This window comes from Alligator mississippiensis, chromosome 3, assembly GCF_030867095.1.
Source record: "Alligator mississippiensis isolate rAllMis1 chromosome 3, rAllMis1, whole genome shotgun sequence".
Lineage (NCBI taxonomy): Eukaryota > Metazoa > Chordata > Crocodylia > Alligatoridae > Alligator > Alligator mississippiensis.
In genome coordinates, this window is record NC_081826.1 from 123523275 (window position 1) to 123547163 (window position 23889).

Sequence of the window (23889 nt, forward strand, 5' to 3'; positions counted from 1 at the left end):
TGGGCCAGTGGGGCTCAGCACAGCACCTCTCCCCCCAGAGTCACAGGGCAGAGCAAGTGCTGCAGCCCCGGGGTCCCCAGTGGCTGCCGTGCCTCCCAGCACCACCAGGACCAACTCACTGCTCTTGTCAGCAGCAGCACAGAAAGGGGCGGGGGGGAAATGAACTCCAGCAGAAAAAAAGGATCACGCCCCTTGGAGCTCAGGTGGTGTGTGGCTGGCCAGCAGGGAGCCCAGCCAGCAGCAGGATGGCCGCCAGAGAGAGCTTTCTCAAGAGTTCAGCTGAGCAGAGCGAGTGAGCTCCAGGGCCGCGACTTCCCTTGGGCTCTCTGGTCTCACTGGAACTGAGACAGGAGCTCCACACAGACTGGGTCTGTGGAAGCTTAAGCCCTGGCAGCCCTGTCCTCAGTGCAGAGCTACCACAGCTTGATGAGACCAGACAGCCCCAGGGAAGCAGCTTGGTCTTATCAAGCTGCAGCAGCTCCCCAGTGCTTTCTAGTCTCACTGCAATTGCTACAGTGGTGGGGTCGCTCTCTGCCTGGCAGGAACAATGAGCCACTCTTGCCCCTTCTCACCAAGTCTCTAATGGCAAGTCACAGCTGTGCAGGTGAAGGGCAGTCAGAGAAGGATTTTTGCTTTCAGGTGCAACTGTTCCACTAGACCAAACACTAAACTAATTAACATTTGTGTTTTTAGCATAATGTGTAACAAGGCCCTAACAGTACTTCAGGGAAAAACAGGAAGTCAGAACAGATCAGCTCAGGAGTTGGCGCCTACAGCCCACAGGCTGCATCCAGCCCATGAAGAGATTGGAGCCTGCACTGACATGGAGGATTGGAGGCATGCATATTTGTCCTGCACATTCCCCTTTCTCTTCCCTCCACTGTACCAATGATTCCCTCTACAGTCCCCTTTCATCCTCTACAGCAGGTACTGCTTACTGTCACTGCTAAATTCACCCCGCCTCACTACTGGGCATAGGAATAGGTAGAAAACATGAAGGTGACAGAGGCACGTAGCAGAATCAACACTAGGCAGCTTGGTCACTGTGGAAGAAGGCACTGCAAAGGGGAGCAATAGCAGAAGCCTGCTACTCATGAAAGATTGCCAACCTCTGGATTAGGTTATGCAAAAGCTGAAAATTGCTCTGCAAGACTCAGGGAGAGAGTCTAATCTTCTTATGAAGACAGGTATAGAGGTTTCTATCACCTGATGTTTCCTATCATTTTGTCTTTTCTAAATGTCTGTTCCTAGCCATAATCTACATTACAAATAAACTGGTTTAAGTGATCAGAAACTGATTTAAACCTGTAACAGAACAGATGTTCGGTGCACATAAACCAGACTGACAATGGCTGAAACTGGTTTGAGATAAACCTGGTTGAATGTAGCATCAGACTTAACTGATTTGGGTCAAACCAGTTTATGCAATGTCTGTCCCAGACCCCTTGCTGGTTTAAGTTAAAGCAGACTCCCCCAGCATCCTAGCATTCTCTCTGGTCTGGGCAGGGCTCTCTGCTCTACAGCAGAGCTATTCCCTCCCCTCTGCTTCCTGGCTGGAGCTCAGCAGAGACTGCAGGTATCTGCCTGGCTTCACCCTGCTCTCCCTCCTCCCCTCCCTTCCCCAATCCCTGCTGAGCATGGATTGCCCCATTCCCTCTGCCTTGCACAGACACCTCTCAGCATTAGCTAGCAGACCACATGCTGGCTATGGTCTGTGCTGTGGCACACAGAACAAAGGCACAGTCAACAGGTAGCTGGTAATGTTCCTCTGTGGTTTTCTTAATAGGGCAATAACACAGTATTTATCAATTCCCTAATGGGCTGGTCAGAAAGGTGGGGGCAACCCCTCCCTAATCAGATCATCCTGCTGACCTGGCCATGCCCCCTCAGCTCAGCACTGTGGAAGGGAATGGAGAGCTGCTTTAATGCCCCCCAGCTTCTAGCTTGAGCCACTGCAGGCATGCACCTGCATTTCTGGGATGTCTGTGCAGTTGCAAACTGATTCAGCCTAGCCAGGTTAGACTAACCTGCAAAGATTGAATCAATTCAGGCTCAGATTTTTGAATGTCTGTCCCTAGCCTATGTGGATTTTTCAAAACCCACACAACCAGAACACAAGGGAAGGTCTTGTGAGTTACTATTTTAAAGAGTGACCTGACTAAGAAGATGACTAATGAATAAACACAATGCATTTCAATCCAAATGCTTAGGGACACTTATTTAAAAACAAAAAGAAAAGAAAAAAAACCTCATCTTGGTTCATTTTTCAAGAAAAGAGTATATGGAGTTCTGAAAGATTAATAGCTTACTGGCTGTGTAACCAGAAAGCCTGTTAAAATCCAAACAAATCATCTGGTTTGTTGGTGCAAAGTGTGCTATATTACTGGTAAAAAAGATCATTATTGTTTATGTGATAATGGCTGTATTTTTATTTATTTATTTATTTTTGGCATTTGAATGAATATAGAAAAACTGCTATCTTTTGAGGAAAAGCAGAAAAAAAAGGAATAGGTCTTGATCTAGCAAATCTTCAGCCAGTTGTTCAACTTTAAATCCGTGGAATTCCACTGAAGCTAGCAAGGGTACTTGTATGTTTAAAATTAATCATGTACTTAAGTGATTTGCTGAAGTGGATCCATTATTAATACGATTCCCATTAAGGCTCAAAAAGAAGGAAACGGCTTTTGCTAGTAAGAGATACCAACAAGAGCAAGCTACCAAAAATCTGATAAAAGCATGGAGAGTCTCAATTAAAGCTGCCTTACTTGTAATAATTAACTTGGCGGTGAGCCTCACTGATTACTAAGGACTTGATTTTATAAAGGACTAGGCATTCCATCTCTATATTCATGTCCTTATCTTAAGTACATGAGTAACAACAAAGAAAACTTAAAGAACATGCTTATATGCTTTGCTGGATCTGGGCCAGAGTACACAGCAACCTGCTAAATCAAGCCATTAATGTTTGAAACAGCTTTAATATTTTGCACATAGATGATCCCTTCTAGTAAAAAAAACCTCAAAGTACAATATAAAAAATAGTGAATTAAGCTTCCCAACCCCATTATGGTAGGAATATCTCCAAATGTGTCTATTTTGAAGAGGGGGAAATAAATGAGGAATGGAGAGATTACCAGGCTGCGTAATCAAGATAAAGATTCACGTGACACAGGGCGCATCAACACATTCATTAATGTTCCACAATTACAGTGCATTAAGCTTAATACCTGTAATGACAGGTACCAAATGCCCTATAATCGGTGTTACTGCACATTACATCAGATGAACAGTATTTTAGTTACATTAATACTCATTAGATTAAAGCTACTGTGCATTAGCACAGGTTTTGTCCACTGTGCCAATGCACAGTAGATTGTCTTTGGTGCATGAAGCATCTCATGTAGACGCACCCACACAGTAGCATCATACACCTCACCTGATCCATGTTACAAAATATACCCACCATTTACAAGTGGATCAGTGTTCACCAGCTCCTGTTACAACTATAATGCAGAACTTGAGAACTGTCTTGAACCTTAGCTGCCTCCCTTATATGTAAACTTAAATTGGATTTTTCTTTACATTGGTTTTTGTTATGGTTAAACTGGTTTTCCCTGTGAAACTGAATTTACTGAGTGGTTTCAAGAGGGCTAACATAATTTACTACAGTTCAAAGCCATGGCCTTACAGCTGCGTGTTACTAGAATACTCCTCATAAATAAATTGGATATTTACTGACAAGAAGGGGCATCTCAAGAACCTTTAATACCATCTCATTTCAAAGAGTAAAGTAGGCTTATTCAATTCAAGGAGTCTACATTTTGTGCTGCTAAAGGTGCCTGATGGATGGTCTAAAATATTAAAATCCAGATTTTTTAAGGAATTTAGGTGCCTAACAATACATGTAGATGCCTAGTGGGAACTACTAAAGGGGCTAGGTGATTTTGAAAATCTTGTTTGCCTAAATAACTTTAAAAACCTCGAGTTTAATTTATAGAACAGGTGTAGCAGACCAAGCTTCCTCACACTGTTCTAAGATGTATTACCTTTGTTCTAGAAGGTTTTGTTGTGGACATCTTTCCATCAGGAAAGAGCTATTCCTACAAGTAAGGAGCCTGCCATCAGATAGCAATGCCTCACTGTCACTAATGGAAGTTGGCCAAATTCAGACCTATGACCTAAAAGTGAAATTCACTAACAGTCTCTTGCACAGTCTGGTCCCCAGTCTTTGTGATTCATTTTGCTTCTCTACAGTAATTTCACTGCAAAGGAAATGGTTCTTATCAGTAAGTATACTTCAGTCGCCATTAGTTCCTTGATATCTCTGCTGACACTACTAACTAGGGCCGTTTCTGGTGATGGGTTATTTAATGTGGACACATATCCATTCGGAGCAGGACAAACAGAAAATTCAATTCACAAAGGCCACCCTATGGCCAAAGGGTGACAACTTTCAGTCACCAAAGACTGGAATAAAATCCAAGCCAATTTTCTTGATGAGAACCTTCATATTTGGTGTTCCTTTATACCCAATACACTCACCCCATACCTGGCAGTATATGGAATTATTAAATCATTAGGAAAAATGACTAATAAGTTGCACTACTCTGGTATTTTTAAGTGGTCATCCTTTCATATCTAGGATTAACTCCCAAACTTTATGTTCCCCTGGTACCACATATTTTAGTCTACAACTATGTTTAGTGGCTTCAGATAATATCTATAAGTTAATAAATTAACTGCAGTCCCATTTGGTTATAAACCATGTCTTTGATGTCTATGCTGCAACACAATGACAAGAAGTTTAGAGAACAGAAATGCCTCCAGGAAAAGGGCAATACAATTCACTAGCCTCATAAGGAACAGGAAAATTTATGCAAACACTTTGTACTGGAGTTCCCCTTCCTACACATGATGGGACCAAGTGTGAATGAGAAGGGAAAGGGAAAAAGAGATTGTGCAAATCTAAAAGGTGTTATTGGGTCTGCTTTGATCTTTTGATTTTTGATGTATCAGATAAAGCAAAGGCCTCATGTTAAAACATAAATCAGTGCCTCAAATGGATGAACAGAGAACTCAGTGACAGTGCCTTCACTAGCCTGCAAGGTCCTTGGTTATTCTTCATAGATTTCATAGACATTAGGGCTGGAAGAGATCTCAGAAGATCATCGAGTCCAGCCCCCCACCCGAAGGGCAGGAAGTCAGCTGGGGTTACAGGATCCCAGCAAGATAAACATCCAATTTACTTTTGAAGGTGTTCAATGTAGGTGCTTGAACCACCTCCAGTGGCAGGCTATTCCAGACCTTGGAGGCTCGGACAGTAAAGAAATTCATCCTTATGTCCAGCCTGAAACAGTCTTGCAGTAGTTTATAACCGTTCGACCTCGTCATCCCCTGGGGCACTCTGGTGAACAAATGTTCCCCCAGATACTGGTGGTCACCCCAGATAAACTTATAGGTGGCCATCAGATCACCCCTGAGTCTACACTTTTCCAGGCTAAACAGCCCCAAAACTCTCAGCCTGTCGTCATAAGGTCTGTTTTCCTGACCTCTGATCATGCTCCTTGTGCTGGTCTATTCTGCATTAGCAGCTGATCTTGGGGAGGATGGGAATGAGCGCACCCTGTTGACTTGAGTCCAAACACTTGCCCCAGGATCAGAAGTTTGCCTGTAAGGCTATTCAGGAGTCAGCTCCAGAGTTCAACCTCAGACTCACTGGAGACAGAAGGTTGAAGAGCAGGCGCTGTGGGGGGAGCCCAGGATAGCCTCACAAGTCAACTTCCAGCTCTGGACCACATCAGCAGGCTAGGGTGGGCTTTTAGTCTGGTCCTCCTGGGATACATTTTGACATGGTATAGATAAGCCCTACCTCACTGCCTCTAGTTTAGAGAGGCTTCTACTTTCCCTCCTTTCAGAGGGAAAATATTAATATACATCTGCAGAGGTTCTCCTGAAATACCGCTGTGACATATATATCTAGGTATCTCTGTACCTATATCACCATAATGAATGATATACAAGCATGTATGTGTCCATTTGTAAGTATGTATCACCTTGCAGTTCTTTTATCCTACTACCATATTTTAACATTCAAAATATCAACTGTAATTTGTACATAGAGAAACAAGATGCATTCAAAGGTGTGAAAGGGATAGTTTGCTTGGGCTTATGCAGCTATCATAAATTATTTAAGCATATAAAAGGAAGACCCAGAAATGAGTACCCCTGAGCAGGATTCATTGGGTGAAATGGAAGGTCTGCGACTATGTAGGAGGAGATCAAGATTAGTCAAGGAAGAGACAAGAAAAACATGCTGCCAGATGAGGGATGGTGGGGAAGTCCTGGATCTGGCAAACTGTTAGTATGCCCATATGCAGCAGAAAGCTGGGGTTTATTATCATTTGAAACGAATTATGGCTGCACTCAAGTGATGAATACAAGTCACTAGTACAAACTTAATTCAGCCTCTTGGTGTGTAGAGGCATTATAGATGCCTGTAGACAGGGCTGGTCCAAGGGTAATTGGCACCCTAGGTGAACTGTGTACTTCAATGCCTCCACCACTTCCAATATAGGGGAAGAGGTAGGAGTCATGATTCCAGTGATCTTCCCTCCGAGATCTTTTCAGAGGTCTTTCTCCCCTTACCAAAACAAAGGTCTTAGACCAAGGTGGAGTTGTAGCTGGCCAGGGCTGTTATTTAGAATGATGTTCCTATCATTTTGTTCTGCATATAATTTTGGTGCCCCCCCAAATTTTGGTGTCCTAGCAACCGCCTAGGTCGCCTAATGGTTGGACCACCCCTGCCTATAGAAGTGGTTCAATGCATTCTAATGGAGTCTGCTGGAGCGTTCTAATTAGATGCTCCAGCATGCATCACCGTCACGTGTATTAAGTATTCCACACTTCAAAATGGCTGCAGGGGCGCTTTAACTAAAACTCGTTGAATGAACCATTTTGAAATGAAGGGCACTTAATACACATGACAGTGAGGTATTTTAATTAGAGCAGCTCTTCAGGAACAGCTCTAATTAAAACCTGCCCCCCCCCACCCATCCCCATGCACATCTATAGATAGGCACCCTATGATCCAGTCTTCCGTCACATGATTACAGGCTATTTTCTCCACTTGATCCTCACCTTATTCAGCGTGTGCCTCAGGGTTTATTTAATGCAATTATTACAACTGTGCTCTGCGGATACACATCTTCTTGTAGGCTTTTCTAGGACATATACCACAACAATTCCTGAGCATTTCATAAACATTAAAATATTTATTTTTATCATACCCCTGAGCGATGATGGATTCTTTCCTCCCATTTGACAGATGGGGAACTGAGGCCCAAAGACAGTTTAAAAGTATCCACCCATTTTGGATGGCTGATTTTAGATGCCTTGAGCTGGGCTTTCAGAACACATAACATGATACTGCAATGAATACCTTCTCTCCTTGTCCATCCTGTTGTCTAACAAACAGATATACCAGCAGCATATGCTCTCTTTAACATGAATGGCTGCCTGCTTATGGCCTGGTATGATGCCATCAACACTTTTCACACATGGCAATAACTTTAAACTGGTTTAAAATTTAAACATTTCTAAACATGACGAGGAGTAACTGGCTAGAGAGCCTAGCACTTGAGCAATCCTGTCCCCTCATAAAACAATGTTTGGAAGAGTCCCCATGGAGAAATACTATTCATACAACACAGTCATATCCCTGAACAATCCTTCAGCAGGTGGAAAGTGCCTCATTTCTGTGATTGCACTCAAAAAGGGACTATTACTGTTAAGTATTTTTATGTACAGGACTCTAGTTGGGTGTGACTCATGCAAGATCAAACCAAGTTAGAAAAAGGGCAGCATTCACCACACTTACACAAGAGGTTTGCACGATGCAGTTGATGGGGCTGTGCCCCTGCTCACACTGTGCTCTGCCAGGCGTCCCCCAGATCCACCTAGCAAGGCCAGCAACCAGCACTAGGAGCCCGTCCCCATCATGGGCTAATGAATGAAGATGAGCTTGTTACATTCTTCCCCCACTCTAGCACAGGGGAAGCATAACATTTTACCCAGAGCATATTGTGCACATACACCCTAACACTGCTTAGGTGCACATACACCCTAACACTGCTTAGGTATTGGGAAGTAAACAGACACAAAGGTACGTTGGCTCAGCAAAATGCAGGTCTGAAGACAGCATAGTTAGCTAGCAAGGATAACAGTAGTAGTGAAAATGTGCTTGCACTGGTTTCAACTAAAGTTAGCTCCCAGAGCAGAAGCTAGGTATGGCCACTGGCTTCATTGTGATACTTTGTTCCATAGTAACACTAGCTTCAGCAAGGACTGAAGCATATATTCATTCAGCTGAAACTTATGTCCATGCCACCACATCTTCATTACTACTGGTATCAATTCTAGCTTGATTTATTTCGGGTCTAATCCATTTTAAAGCATGGCTGTCATTGGCTTCTATGGGGTTGGCATTGCCTGTTCCCCCTTAACTGTCAGTTTAGGTCTCTCCCCCATTGGGGTGTAATATCTTAATTACCACTAGAATGTGCATTAGAGTACTCCAAAAGTATGATGCTGTAGTCTTTACAGGTATCTCTCCAATGATTCTGGACTAACAGAAAAATGGAAAGATCCACCACCGTACTAGTGATGGTTGTATTTATTTAGAAGCACAAGAATAAACAAATTAAATTAAAACAAAGAACAGTAACCACCCACACCTGGATTCCAGGTAGAAGTGAGCTATTTTTACAATACATCTCCGCTCCCTAAAATGTCAGGTGGTGGTCCTGTCAAGTGAGCGTAGCATGCTGTGTTTAATTCTTGATACAGCTGCAGCACAAGGAAGGAATTTCCAGTGATTGAGAGAGAACGGTACGGCAGAATGAGGTTCAGCTAACAATCAAGAGTGATCCTCTTCTATTTATTAACTGCTTGGAAGAAGGCTGTCAAATGTCTACTCTGGTCATTCTTTTCCAGTTTAAATACTGGCTAGCCCTTCCTAAAGCAAGAGTATTGGGGCTTCTTTCTTTCTTTTTAAGTAACACATGCCATTTTAGTTTAATTCACCCCTCACACTTGCACATACACATGCTCACATGCATGTCAGCATGTTTTTCAGCAAATACTGCTCTGAAATAGCTCTGTTAAGTGCTGCTGCACGGCCAGCAGAGGGAGACCCAGTGTTTTGGGATAGACATTATATGAATCAGTGACTGTTGGGGGAGGGGAGGGGGGGGGTTGGCAGAATAATGGACATTTCCTTTTTAAACTCTCTCTAGATCCAGAGAACATTTCTATCCTTGTGACAATATTTTAAGATATATCAAAATGGGAGCTGTAGGGGGTGGCTAAGATATTTGGCCATATCCCTTTTAGCCAAACCCATTAAAAGATTTTTTTTCTTTTAAAGGAGTCTAAGAACTCATTTTCCTTTGGGAGAAATTAGACACAGCAAGGTTAATCATTTTCCTGTTCAATTCATTTATTTTACTTAGAGAGACCCTTCATACACAGTATAAAAAAATCTGTTTTCAAGCTAGTCCTGGAAGTATAATAATTGTGACAGGATGATAAATAAGTTGGAGCTGGAACCCAGAATAAGGTAGCTGTGTAACAGAGGTAAGCCTTATTATAACAAACAGCCTAAGGATGGTGGCTGCATGTACCGGGACCATGACTTGTTAACGGCCATGAATAAACTTTAACAAACACTCAGCTGTCAAAAAATTGAGATCATCATAAACCCCAAACAATCAGAGTAAATAAGAGGGAGAAAACAAATTCTTGAAATTACCTGTCTCTAAGCTGCTGCCTTAAATGTCACAGCTAGTTTCTTCCTACTGTCAAGCAGTATCTCCTATATGCAGACCTAGAAGCCATCAACACACACACACACACACACACACACACACACACACAGAAATACATGCTTATTCAGGTCTCTAGCTAGGGGCCTTTGACATCCAACAGCATCCCTGGGGATGCATCCCTGGGGATGAATATCACTAGCAAACTCCCAATTAAATCACTAACTTAGCTTGTAAACCCACTGAAAATTAACAGATGAGCTGTAAAAGTTACTAGAGATGGGCCAATGTAACCAGAGAACAAAGCCCTTCTGTGTAAGATACTGAATTCAGAGATCTCAGAAAGCTTCCTTCCCTCTGCCAGTCTCAAAATGCCAGCAGGGAAAAAACAGTTTTCCCTGACAGTTTTGTTATTCTTAGTGAACAGCTGGCATGCAGTTGCTTTTATGTTCTTAATCAATTTTAAGGAAATGTGTTTCAGTGTTTATGAATTGTTCCCATTCTTTAGAGAGGGAACATCCTTAGAAAATGGAAACAAGATGGGGCAGCACATGAACTCTTTGTTCAGTCCATCCTGAGTCCCTGTACATTTGCCTCAGCTGCTGAATTTTTAAGCAGTAAAATATTTAATAAAATCATGACGTGATTAAACTGACAGACAACACGCTGTGCCATACTGACCAAGGCAATCTGCTTTTGCAAAGTGTAACAATGACAGAAGCAATGGGCCTTACAAGAAATGCCGTCAGGAAATCAGACCACCTCTCTCAAATTCATTTTTTTTCTTCCAAGCCAAAGGGCATTAAAAAACAACACAACACACACACACACACACACACAGCACTGTGTGCCTGCCTCTGTTCAATTAAGCGCTCCCACGCGGCCGTAACCCAGACTATGGATGGTGTCTGTCCTGGGCTCACGGGTGGACCCCACAGGCTACCCCTGGTGACGTCAGGGGGGGTCCCCTTAACTCGCCTGCCACGACTTGGGATGTTGCCTCAGTGGAGAGGTTCCCCCTTGGGGCAGCCTCCAGGGTCGTCACGCCTCTCAGCAGGTACTCATGGGGCTCGGCCCACCCCTACACCCCGGCCAATTGCCACCTTGGGCTGCTGATCTTCGGGCCCCTTTGGTGTCCTCAGCTCTTCCCCTAACCTCTGCCCACGGCTTGCCAGCTGCGTGCCTCAGTTTTCAGGCCAGGTGTATGGTTGACGAGGTCTTCCGACCTGGTCCCTCCAACAAGACTCCCTATCGCCCTATACTAATCACCCTGTGATGTGACGTGCCTATCCCACCACCAAGATAACTAAGGCCCCTAAACTACTGGGCCAGGAGGCCCAAAAGGGTGCCTCTGGGCCGTGTGGATTGCCCTGGGCTCAGGTTCCACAGCGCGGGCGGCTCACCCCACTGGGGTGTTGAGTCCCTGCCTCTTCCTAAGGCCGCTGTGGGCCACAAAGGTCCACTGTCCGACCCCACTTCGGTCTTCGGCCGCCCTCCAGTGTGGCCCGATGAGGCCCCGTTGGACATGCCCCTTTGTTACCTCTTCTCCAAGGCTCCCGTGCAGGCTCGCTCCTAGGTCTCAGTGCCGACTTGTCCCGATGCTGCTCTCTCGACTCCTGCCTCCGGTTCCTCCATAGGTGTTGCCGCAGGCTCCACTGCAGGTGCACCTGCTGGATTCCCCATCGGTGTTGCTCCCACCTTTACTGCCGCCTCTGCGGCTAGCATTACTGCCGGCTTTCCAGCTGGCTCCGCTGCCGGCGTTACAGCCAGCTTCCCTGCCGGCTCTGCTACCAGTGTTACAGCCAGCTTCCCTGCCGGCTCTGCTGTCAGCGTTGCTGCCAACTTCGTCGGAGCCTCTCCTGGCTCTGGCTCTGCCCCCAGCTTCCCACACTGCCAGGCACAGCGGCTGATCCCCTCCGTGTGAGGGCTCTCCCCTCAAGCCTCCACTTGTCAGCCGCCCCGCCGGGGCCGCTTTTTATCTTTCCCGGGCAGCGTCTCCCGCCCACGCTGCTCGGCCGCAGCTGGATATACGCGCGGCTAATCACCCTCACCGGTGGTTTTGCCGCATGCCTCTCCTCCAGCTCTCTGGGCTCTGTGAGAGGTAAGTGGGGCTGTCTTTTGGCCTGGGGTCCTCCTGCCACCCCAGTTCCCCTGGGACACACTGGTAACATTAATTTTCATTTAGACAATGAAGGCCTTTGTACACACCACAAAATTGGCCTTTAAAGTGACTTAAAAGCCCTTTTGCACTGCTTTAATGGCAGTGCTGTTTGCATGCTCAGTGGCATATTCCACTTTAAATGACTTTGGTACGTAGCAAGATAAAACACTTCCGTGGTGTTTTAGTTTGCTACCTAACAAAGTGCAACAGTGCACGGGGCACTGGAAGTCAATGTGCTTGGGGCTTGGTGGGCCCCACACAACTCAGGGGCTATGGGACCTGGTGGCAGCCCAGGCAGGCAGGCTCCACTGAAGAAAAAAAGTGGCAAGCCTGCCTGCCTGACCTGTGTGGAAGCCCGGTGCTTCCCTCTGCAACTGTGGTGGCGGCAGGGGAGTGCTTCCCTCCATGGCTGTGGTGCCATGCAGGACCACCCGGGCCAGGTGCCAGCAGGCAGATGCTGCCTGGGGGCCCCTGTGCAGCTCAGGGACTGCTTGGCCCACCAGCACCAGCACCTTGCCCCCACTCCCATGCACTGCCAGAGAGGCAGGTAAGGATTGGGCCCCCACCCTTGTGTACATGCCATAGGGCTTTAGTTCAATTTAATTCTACCTAAATTGAAGCAGCGTTTTTAAAAACCCACCATTTCAATTTAGGGAGAACTAAACCGAATTAAACCCCCGTGGCGTGTAGAAGAAGCCTTAAAGAGGCAGATTTGCTGCCTAACAAAATGTCAGGATAAAAACAAAACAAAACAAAAAAAACCCAAAAAACTCTGAGCTACTAAGTTTCCCATTAAACAAAGTAGGGACTGGTGCCCTAACCCAAAACTGTTTGGAGTTAGTAGAAGGATGCCCATTCACTTTGGATCAGACCCTTACTTAAGCAAAAAAAATTACTAACTTCACTGGGACCCTGGCCTGGACCAGACAAGGCCTACAGGAACTGGACATAAACTGCTTTACTTTTAGCTGATTTCATGAGAGTATAATTATTCCTCTGAACGACACTTTAAGTAGAAAAGTCTATGATGAGAGAAGTGTGCAGAGTAGGGGTGTGATCCTAGCCCTAATGCTTGGAATTTATGACCATTTCTGAAGCACACCAATTCATTAAAGGCATATGATAATATTTAGGGATATATATACACGCACATATGGATTTAGGAAGCTATTTAGGAAAGGTAGAAATAGCCTTCAGATTTATGATGGTACATAGAAATACATCACTAGAAAAAGGACATGCTGTAGCACAGGAAACTGCTATTAAGAAGTTGAAATTGAAGGCCATCTTAGCCAGTCTAATCATATAGCTGCTTTACAAAGAAATTATGATGAGAAATACCAGTTCTGATAAGGCACTTACTGTGGTTGTGCTGAGCACAGGAAAACAAGGGTGACAGAGCAGGCAGAGTGCTACCTGCTGTGGTACGAACTCACTCAGTAGCTGAAGGGTCCCAACTCAGGGAGTGGGACAAAGTCCACTCCTCAGCCTCACTCCCCTTGCACTGCAGCAACAGCAACACAGTTAACCCTCTCACAGCTGCTGCTAATTGTACGTGGAACCTGTCAGTAAAAGCCTTAATTCAGCAGCAGTTGTGAGAGGGTTAACCCAGGAACTAGGGACAGATCTGGGCATTCAAAATGGGTATGAGAGAGATGCCACCAGCACTGCAGGGATGGCTGCAGCCCATCTTTTCCCTGATCTCCCCCCACCCACCAAGCAGACACTGCACCACGGCAGCAGCTGCTGGGGACTTAGAGTCCACAAAGCATAAAAGACTCCCTCCCTTCCCCTTTCCACTCCAGTACCCCTCTCTTCTAGCACAGGCACCATTGCCCCCAGCCCCCCCAGCAAGGTTGGTTCAGGGGTTGCCTCTGGAGTGGGGAGGAAGGGGCAGGGACTCTACAACCACTGTACCCAGGGCCTGGGGGAAGGTCCCAGAGCCACTCCTATCTTGCTTCAATCAGGTGCTCCAGTGAGTGGTTTTGTGGGGTATGGAGCTTGGCCATATACTCCCGCTCAGTCCCTGCAGGTGTCTCCTGTTGCCCAGGTGCAGGCACCGGAAGGAAATACCTTGTGTAGCCATTTCCTATAGCTGGGGCCCTTGGGAAGGCACTAGAGAAGAGTAGAGGGGGAGGGAGCTAATGCCACTGAGCTTGATATCCTGTACAGCTGTTCCCCACAGCTCCTGGCTGCAGCAGAACAGGGTCAGATAAGGACAGCCATGGCAGAAATTCCTCACCTGCTGCTTCCAGGCATATTACAGCAGCCTGGGGCTCCAGCCATAGCTCAGATTCTGCAGGGGACCCTGGCACCCAGGGCTACAGGGAACTGGAGCTGCCAGTATATGACATACACTCCAGAAGGTAGAGATGCAACCACACCACTGTGGATGCCCTGGATCCAACCCTGAGAGGAGCTGTTGACTACAAAACAGGAAAAGTGAAGCCGACGATGGGACTCCTGCTTCTGGTCTATGCAGCTGCATCCTCCATCGCCCGAGTAAGTTCAGACTGAGCACAGCCTTGTACTACCACTCCGTTTATTCCCCATGTCTCCATTCCAGGATTCCCCCAACAGTCAGCACTCAGGCCTAGTTATGCTACTGGGTTGGTTCATGGATTCAATGCATCTCTAATGTGACCTCTGGCAACAGGGCTGCTAGCAAAACATAAGTCGCTATTTCTCCAGATGGCCTGGAAGAAGACTGGCTGCAGAAACCACACTGTTCTCTCATGGAGGCATATCAGCACTGAGTTTCCCTACCCCAGACCTGCAAGAAAGAATTTGTCCCTGAAGGCACCACTTACCCTTCCTCAAGTAAGTGGATCTTGTTCAGGGAAGTCTCGAGAGATGGAATTAATTCCCAAACCAAAGGCAGGATGTAGGGCTGCAGTATGTGATATACATTGGAATAATGGCCAGTACTACTTACAATGATTTCAATAAGTAGGTAGTTTTCCATGCAAATTTTTTAAAATTTTGTGCTGCTCTGAGAGAAGAGAATTGTCCTACTTGATGAAGCATTAAGCTTCACAAGTAATTATGATAATTTAAATGTTAACATTTTAGACAAATTTGACTGCTCATTATCTTAGCAGAAACATCCCGCTAATGTGCAAAGTAGTTTATTCACTAGGTGGCTGTGTGGTATAATGTTGGCAAATGATGAATTTCTAACAGCCAAGTAAACTACCTGTAATGAACAGTTTATTCTGTTCATGTCCCTCTAAAACGTCTGCAGCCAGACTTTGATTTTTGAAAATCTGTTCTTCAAAATGAGTCAATGAGTATGTGAGAATAAATGTCATGTTTTTGTGTTGGTCACAAGGGTTGTTTGGCCCACGTGCATGGTCTACAAAGAGGTTTCTGCAATCTAGTCTTAGGTTTGCTCACAGCCTTGTTAGCTGCATTCTAGTAGTGGCTCATATGTTGCTAGCTCTCAAACCATTCTGCCAAGTTAATAGGAACAATAGTCTATTTACTTATTCAACTAAAATAAATGTGATTGTGGCAGGCTTGCTGGTAACAGCCCAGTATGCTGGACTCGGAGAAGCTTGATTGTGATTGGTGGAGCATTCCCACCAATCAGGTAACTGCTGGGGAGGGGCTTGCCCAGCCCCTACCCAGGGCAAGGCAAAGAGCCCGGACCTGTTTGAAGACTGCACTCTGCAAATGGACCAATCGGGTTGAGGTAATCTGGGGGTGGAGCCTCCAGAGGGAATAAAAGAGAGGTGTGCTCAGCTCATTGGGGGGGGGGGGGGTGCGGCTGTGATGAGGGATGGAGAAAAGAACGGGCAAAAAAGAGCTGGAAAGAGCAGCTGCATCCCCCAATCCCACCGCTAGGAGTGCAGTGTTGGTGCACAGCTCAGTGCATGGAGTGAGACCCTGGGAGCTGCACGAGGCAGCTTGGGTCTCCAACCCCTGGCACGAGGCCAGAAACTTGGTGCACGGACAGTGCATCGCGGGTCTGGGAGCATACCAAGACCCTGTGGGCCCTCGAGTGGCTCGGCTCTCCCACCCCTGGCACAAGGCCAGGTAGTAGGTGCACAGCCGGTTCACAAGCAGTCTGGGAGCAGACTGAGACTGAAGAGCCACACAAGGTGGCCAGGGTCTCCAACCCTGCACAAAAGGATAAAGCCCTTGGTGCACGTGATGGTGTACAGGGCCCTGAGCAGGCTGGCAGCCCAGAGGGAGCCCAAGGCAGCTGGGACCTTGCAAGACAGGCAGCAACTCACCAGGGAGCCAACGACCACCCACTGGGGCCCTGGAGTCATGAGTTGCCGGGAAAAGGGATTCCCACAGAGGAGGGGAAATCCACCTATGGCTGGTGAAGCTGCCCCCCTGAAGGGAAGCCTAGGCAGGAGAAGACTTCCTGGCTCTGGAGTTTTTTTTCCCCTTGAGAGCTATTCTAGCTGGGTTGTGGAAGGGCCTGAAGGGCACTGGGGAATCTCCTTGGCACTGGAGCGCAGTCACTGCTCCAAAACATCCTGGGCCCTGGGTGCCCCTGAAAGATGTGGGTTAGTATTGGTTCTTCTTGTGCCTTATATTTTGCATGTTAGTGCTTCATATTTTATGTATTTGTATTTCATGATTGTGAGCTTGTATTTTAGTAGAGTTTCATATTGCCATAATCTTTATTGACACCCTTATACGAGGTCTTTTATATTACTTGCTTGTGTTCTGAGTGGTGGTAAAGAATTATATATATATTGCCTATAGTTCATGTTGTAAATATCTGTATATATTTATATTTATTTCTATTTCCATTAGGTTCTATGATATCAATAAATCTGTACATAGTTAAGTTACTGAAGCATCCTGGTTAGCTCTATAGGGGAAGGAGAAAAACTGTGCTCAGCTTGCAGTTTCTACCCACAGTGCACCTGCCCTGGTAACAATCCCCTTCAATTGGAGAACGGAGTACATACCCAAGTGCACCTGAGCTACACAACTCTGAAAAAAGATTGGTTTCCTCAGCTATGCAGGTACCATTGTTACTTTTGATAGGAGAATGCCATGAATTCAAACCATATGCTAAGGTATCATCACCAAGAATGAGTATTAATGAACGCATTTGTACTGTCTGGTATCTAAGTAGCACTCATTAAGAGTTTGATCCTGCAAAGAGATCTGCTTTGAGTTGACAAGTATGTTTAGCATCTACTGAATTCAATGGAAGCCAAGTGCATTTGTCCCATCCAAATATACTTGCAATCTTGCAGCTTGAGTCTTAAAACTCCCCCAAAATCTTCTCCCAGAATGTACTAGACTTCTTGCAAACCTTGCTTGGATTCTTTTATGTGATTTCTTATTTGATAGTTTTAGATATCATGCTTAGGGATACAGATGGCATCTTTTCCAGGTCATTATAGTCACCTGTGAAACTGCTCAATATCCATCACTTTAAGCTTTCTAATCCACAGTTTGTGTTTAGAAAAGTTTTTACATGGAGATATTCTTAGGCACTGAGGCTGTGGCTTGGATTGCTGCCATTTGACAAATTTCTTCATAAGTATAAATACATGTGATAGTCAGTGGGAGCTGGCTTCTTAGAAACCCAAAAAACACAAGTGTGGATTGTCCAAATTTCCCCATGGTAAAGGCTTGACAATGCACTGAGGAATCTCAGCAAGTTTGAGCTTGATCCTAAGTACTGAAGAGAAAAGTCCTCCTAGTGCCATCAAAAAATCATTAAAATAATGCATCTGTCACTGACGGCACACAAACAAGGCAAATGAAGGTGGGAATTTGCAGGTGCCAGCTGATATATGGGAACTGCCCCTGGGCATCTCCACAAGAGATGAAAGATGATCTGTGGCAGCTTAGCTGTGTCTCATTGAGGAGTAAACTGCTGTCAGTTCACTTACCTGCTGCAAAGTAAAAGCATGCACGTGTGAAGTTACTGGAGAGCAAGGGTATCAAAAATAAGGCCCACAGAGCTGTTTCATTGAGCTCACACGGCTGGTAAAAGGGCTAAGAATTCAGAGGCAGGGCAAAGGGGGTGGAAACCTGAAGGTCATACATGAATAGCTTATTAACCCCTGCACTGTTCCCTTGGCTGGTCGGTTCAGATTTAGTCTGTGAGGAGCCCCGAGGTTCTGATCCAGGAGATCAAGTTTGACACTCCTGAGCAACTGACACATCGCAATTTTTACTCCCTTTTAACCTTAAGAGATGATGCCCTTAAAAGGGCTAAGTAGTAAAAAGGTACACATTAAGAGTTGGCAGAGCCAAGCTGACAGGTGATTTCTTTCTCCCAGGTGTCATGGTTGTTTGGTTTGTTGCTAAGTGCACAAATTAGATAGATTAAAGAGCTTTTATGCCACATCTGCTTAAAAAGAAACATTTTAAACAGTGATTGGGATTTCCATTTGCTTCCAATTAATTGAATAGAGCAAGCAGTCTCCTACAAAAAAGCCCCCGAGAGGTAAAGAACAGTCTATTGCTTCACGTTTTGCACCATGATCTGTAAGGTCTACTGCTGACCCTCCTCAGAAAACATGTATTGTGCTAAGCCAGGGATGCTGACTCTAAGCACTGCTTCCCCAGGTACTGTGACATTCTGTATATTCAAAGGGAAATACAGCTTGCAGGAGAACATAGAAGTTCTGAAATCAGATGCAATGCACTCTGCATTACTGGAAAAGTACCTATAACTTCCTTTATACAAAGAGACCTCAAAAGAGTTTCCTAAGAGGTGCTTAAATGCCCTCATCTCTACTAAAGACCATGAGTATTGAGGCTATAAACAGCCTCCCAGCCTGCGCTCAGCAACCCACACCATCAGATCCTTAAAGAGTAAGAAATAGTAAAATGATTAAGAATAACTGTAAGCTTTTACATAGCTCTTTTATCAGTAGATCTCAAAGGCCATTTGTGCACACCACAAAATTGCCCTTTAAAGAAATGCCCTTTTGCACCGCTTTAGTGGTGCAACTGTTTACATGTTGGAGGCGTAATGCATGTTAAATGACTTTGGGAGGCAACAAAATAAAGCACATCCAAGGTGTTTTAGTTTGCAACCTTATAGCTGCAGAGGGAAGCACCGGGCCTGGTGCAGCTCAGGGGCTGTGCAGGCAGCCCATGCAGGCAGCCTGGCAGCAGCTTGTGCAGGCAGGCTCCACTTAAGGGGGAGAAAAAAAGGGGCGAGCCTGATCTTTTTTTTTTCTCCCCGCTTCCCCAAGCCTGCCTGCCTGAGCTGCGTGGGGACCCGATGCTTCCCTCCACGGCTGCAGTGTCCCCTGGAACTGCCCAGGCTGGGTGCCTACAGGCCTGGGGGCACCACCACTGCTGCAGAGGGAAACACCAGCCCCCTCCACCCCCTGCAGCTCAGGGACTGCTCTGCCTGCCGGCAGCTTGCCTTCACTCCCCACCACTGGAGAGGCAGGTAAGGATTGGACCCAACCCATGTATACATGCCATGGGGGTTTACTTTGCCCTAAACTGAAGCAGTGTTTCTAAAAACCCACCGCTTCAATTTAGGGAGAATTATACCAAAGTAAACCCCTGTGGCGTGTACAAATGACAAAAGTGCTTTACCTTTGTAGAAATGATTGGCTGCTAACAGATGGAGATGTACCATGCCAGGGTGATTTTTGCAGACAGAATGGAGTTGTCTGTTGCCCTCTACTGGTGGCACCTAGATAGAGTTTGAGATTGCTACTCTCTCCAAATTAAAAAGATAGTAGCTAGACCCACTGGTTCATCCTTCTGGACACTTGCACTTACTAGACACCTGTTTACAGCAACAGCTGTTGCTATAGGACAGTGAGTGGTTCTCAATCTTGATAGACTCATGGTACCCCCTAGAAACTGCAGCTCTTAGTTTTCACTAAAATAAAGCATTTTGTGTGTTGCAAAGAACTCAGAAAGACTACAACAGGTCTTTAATACAATGGATTCCTATTTGAAATCTCTGGGTTTATCTTGTGAACCATGCTTGCATCTGTAACAGTGCTAGGACTGCATGTCACCCTGCAGCACTCTTTTAAATCATATATTACACAATGCAACGGGACATAAAACATTTCATTTTCCAGTTCTAGTTGCTCATTTAAAACACATCAAGATTTAATGGAATAGCTTTGAATTTTAATTCAGATCACAAGAGTACTAATATTACGCATATTAAAATTGAAAGGTACTCCTAAATATTCAGCCAATCAGCTTGGTGACTTATCATAACATGCCTCCTAATCCTAATTTAAATGAGAAGGAAGCGACCGGGGTGGGAAGCCATTACAGACAGCAACTTTTTCCATCATGCATACTTTTAAAAGATAAACATGCATCTGTCTCAAAGAGAGAACAAATATAAATAGCCACATGATCATAATTCAACAGCACCCAAAAAATCAATACTACAAATTTCAAAACTGCATTGCTCAGGAAGGTAAATTAAAATGTCAATTCAAACCAATTTTTACATAGTTTATAACAGGAACAGAGGTGTCTCAGAAAAAAAATTATCAAAAAGGTAACCAAGGAGAAAAATAATGGTTTTACCAGATTCCGAGAATACTGACAAGTGTGTAGCTTTGATGTGCCAGGAACAGAATAAGAGTGAAACCTTATTTTCCACCTGTACTAGAGAGGACTTACCCTTGCTCTATCCTACACTTGTTCCTGTACTGACTGGTGCATTAGGAGGTGTTATTTTCCATTTCTATGGTGCAGGTACCTGGAGAAGTGGAACAAGGGGCTACTGTACGTTCCCTCATTCCTACCATGGCCCCTGGCTTGGTCCTTATGATTTAAGTACCTTTCTGGCTCCAAATCTGCAGTATTTTTCCTTGCCTACCAAATTCTCCAGTTGACTATCTCTAGCTGTCAGCATGTTACAGAATTATAAAGTTTCTATAGTTGTTTTTCATATGATTTCCGCTGCTCCCATGTATATTCAATGACATGTTATACCAACACATACATTTCTGCCATATCTCCTGACTAAAATAAAGTTAATCATCTCCTGGTTTCTCCCAAAGACAGAGAAACAAGTTTTCTATTCCACCCACCACCTTGAACCTTTGCCATTAAACATAAACCAGTAATAATGCTAGCAATTTAACTCAGTAACGTGCAGCTTTGGAATACACACAGGACCACATCCTGCTCCCTTTCCTCAATGTGCTTCGATAAATAAGGCTAGCCAAATTTGGCAAAGCAAGTGAGGGTGTGCTCAGCTATAAGCAGGCTTTATTGGGTTACTGAGTTAAACAGCAAAAAATCAAGCCATTAGGTGCTACAGTGTTTGCATTGGAGAAATATTCTATGAACCCTCCTTTGCTAATGTTACATAGATCTTGTTTGGTACTTACCTATGATATACTCCAACCAGAGAATGTCCTTTTCTGGTTTGTAAGGACGGGTGAATTCAATCTGGATATGGTAAGGTTGTCCACGACGCACAATCAGCTTAGGGTTATAGTACCGATCAGTATGATGCTGCTGCTTATTAATTTCCTGGTTACTGCTAAGCATGTTAACATTCACAACTTGCAAATAATCTGTATAAATATAGAAACAGAGGGAACACATTCAATTTCTTGAATTCATACCAACACTGTACTCATTAAAGGTATTTGTACACATCATGTGATTTCCTGTTTACGCCACCACAACTGCTTTTTTTTGTTTGCATAAGTGGGATTTTCCACCATTTTAAAAGTCTTTTTGATGCATTAAACTAACACTGCTTGGACATGTTTTATTTTCCGGTGCTCCTGCTTACGCTGCCCTATCTATGGATTCATGTCATGCAAACAGTGAGCTACTCTAAGACTTGTAATTACTTTTGTTCACCGCCAGGTGATGGTGTGCTATTTCTGTAGGTCAGGCCTTTAGCCAATAGGTGCTGCTGTGATTTTATTTTATGCACCGCATGGCTTGGGAGGGGGCACAGACTGATAATTAATACAGGAGAATCAAGAGAAATGGAGAAGCAACCTAGTACTGTGCCTGTGCCTTGAGATACTGCCCTATGGTAATTTTGCCCTTACCTCCCTTACCTCCACTGCCACCTGTAGTTTATGTGCTTCCCCCCGCACCTGTGTACGCCGCACCCGCATCAGTGTACCCCCCACCCATGCCCCACACACATTGCACCCACTGTGGTGTTCATAACTGCAGAACACAGAGGCATCACCAGAATGGTAAGTTTGAAACTATTTATGTGTGCTACCCTAAGACTTCATTGAATTTTTCAAACCTTCCTATTTCTTATAATTGACATTCCCATTACAGAAACATGAAAAACAGTCCAGGTGGACGCTGACTGCCAGACCCCCTCCCCTCCCCCTGCAGCATATGCAGCATCCTGGTTGATGTATAGGTAATATCAGAAATGTCCCACCGACCTTGTGTGGGGCAGGGTTGGGGGGCAAGAGGGCAGTTTTTGGACTGTGGTCCAAAACCCCATCCTCTTCTTCTTTCTTCCCCCTCCCTACAGAAAACTTTCGCGATTGCGAAAGGACTAAGACCAATAAGGAGAAAAAGCAGGAAGAAGAAGCCAGTTATTAAGAGTATACTGTGTAGTCTCCTATAGAAAATAGCATATGGTTTATTTAAGTACTGCATAGATTTATAGATAGTGTATAGTGCATAACTTGATAGATATTGTATAGATAGAGTATAGGGTATAGATAGATATTGTATAAGTATAGGAAATAGTGTGTAGTTAGTGTATATAGTGTAATGGGCCTAATTTTGCCACCTTCGTTTGTGCTGAAAACTATTTAGAATAGTCCCCTTGAGATGGAGAGGAGAATTCTGATCTGGTTGGGTTAAATGCCCTTTAAGATCTGGGACAAAAGTTCAATAAACTGACTTAACTTAAATCAGTTAAGTCTGATACACCTGGATGGAGGTAGTATCTTAAACCAGTTTCAGCCATTTTGAAAGCAGTTCATGTGCACTGAACTTCTGTTGTGTTACACACTTGAACCAATTTCTGATTACTTATACTGGTTTGTGTAAAACTTCTGTCCCTGGTCAAGAGCACGTGGATAAATGCCTTTCTAAGGTTCCAGACAGTGCAGAAATATATCTATATATATTTATATCTCTCTATCTCTAAAGTCCTATTGTCCTGGGAATTAAGGCGATTTCTTTGCCTAATGAATAGCATTGTTTTCAAGCCCCCCCCGCTTGTTTGTTCGAGAAGTTGAAAGGTGTGTTGTGAATGAGGCAGAGGTACAGTCTTCGGCTTAAGGAAGCTGAATGCCACCCTGCAGAACTGCATTTTATCCCTCCACCACCAGAGAGCTCCAGAACGATGCAGGAGTGGCCAACCTGCAGCACATGTGCCACAAGTGACGTGCAAAGGCAGCTAGGAACGAAGAGCAGATGGTTAGGAGCATGGGTAAAAGAGGGGCTGCATAAGGGCTGTGAGCAAAGTGGGAAGGAGAAGACAGGGGCTGGGCCTGCACTGTCCTGCTGACTTGCTCAGCAGTGAGCTCAGCTCTGCTGGAGAGGCTAGGTGCAGGACAACTGCGGCAGCAGCTGAGGTCTTTGCCTTTCTGGAAAAGGTAAGACTGACCATCCTCCTTCCCTCTCTCCAGTGCTCAGCACCACTACCACCCCATCGCAGAGCATAGGGGAGTCATGCCCAAGGTGTAAAACATGTTAGTTTTGTTTCAGCCCTGGCCCAGACCAGCCTGGCAGTCCCAGACCTGTGTGCTCACAGCAAGCTTCAAGTCTGGGGAGTGAGACCAGGCCTGTCACTACCCCTCACCAAGCTCTCCGTGGCAAGTGCTCTAAGAAACACAGCTATGCACCCCTCATGCAGCTCCACATGTTCTGGTGCCACCCCACACTAAGCCTGCCATCCTGGCTGTGCCCCCAGTTACACCTGAACCCTGGGTTCCAATGTCACTGTCCCATAAGGAGTCCTGAGACCAGGATACC

General features: G+C 45.2%; 1 protein-coding gene across 3 annotated transcripts in view; it reads right to left on the bottom strand.

Moving 5' to 3' along the window:
* The window catches only part of F13A1 (coagulation factor XIII A chain), a 101579-nt gene that overhangs the window by 66450 nt on the left and 11240 nt on the right, over positions 1-23889 (bottom strand). For 2 of the 3 annotated variants that reach the window (XM_059724366.1, XM_006267941.4), the window contains exon 3: positions 21303-21491. In XM_059724366.1, the coding sequence (XP_059580349.1) occupies positions 21303-21491 (189 nt within the window). Of the gene's footprint in view, positions 1-13344; positions 13449-21302; positions 21492-23889 lie in introns of those variants that run through there. The other variant, XM_019490525.2, reaches the window with a different exon arrangement.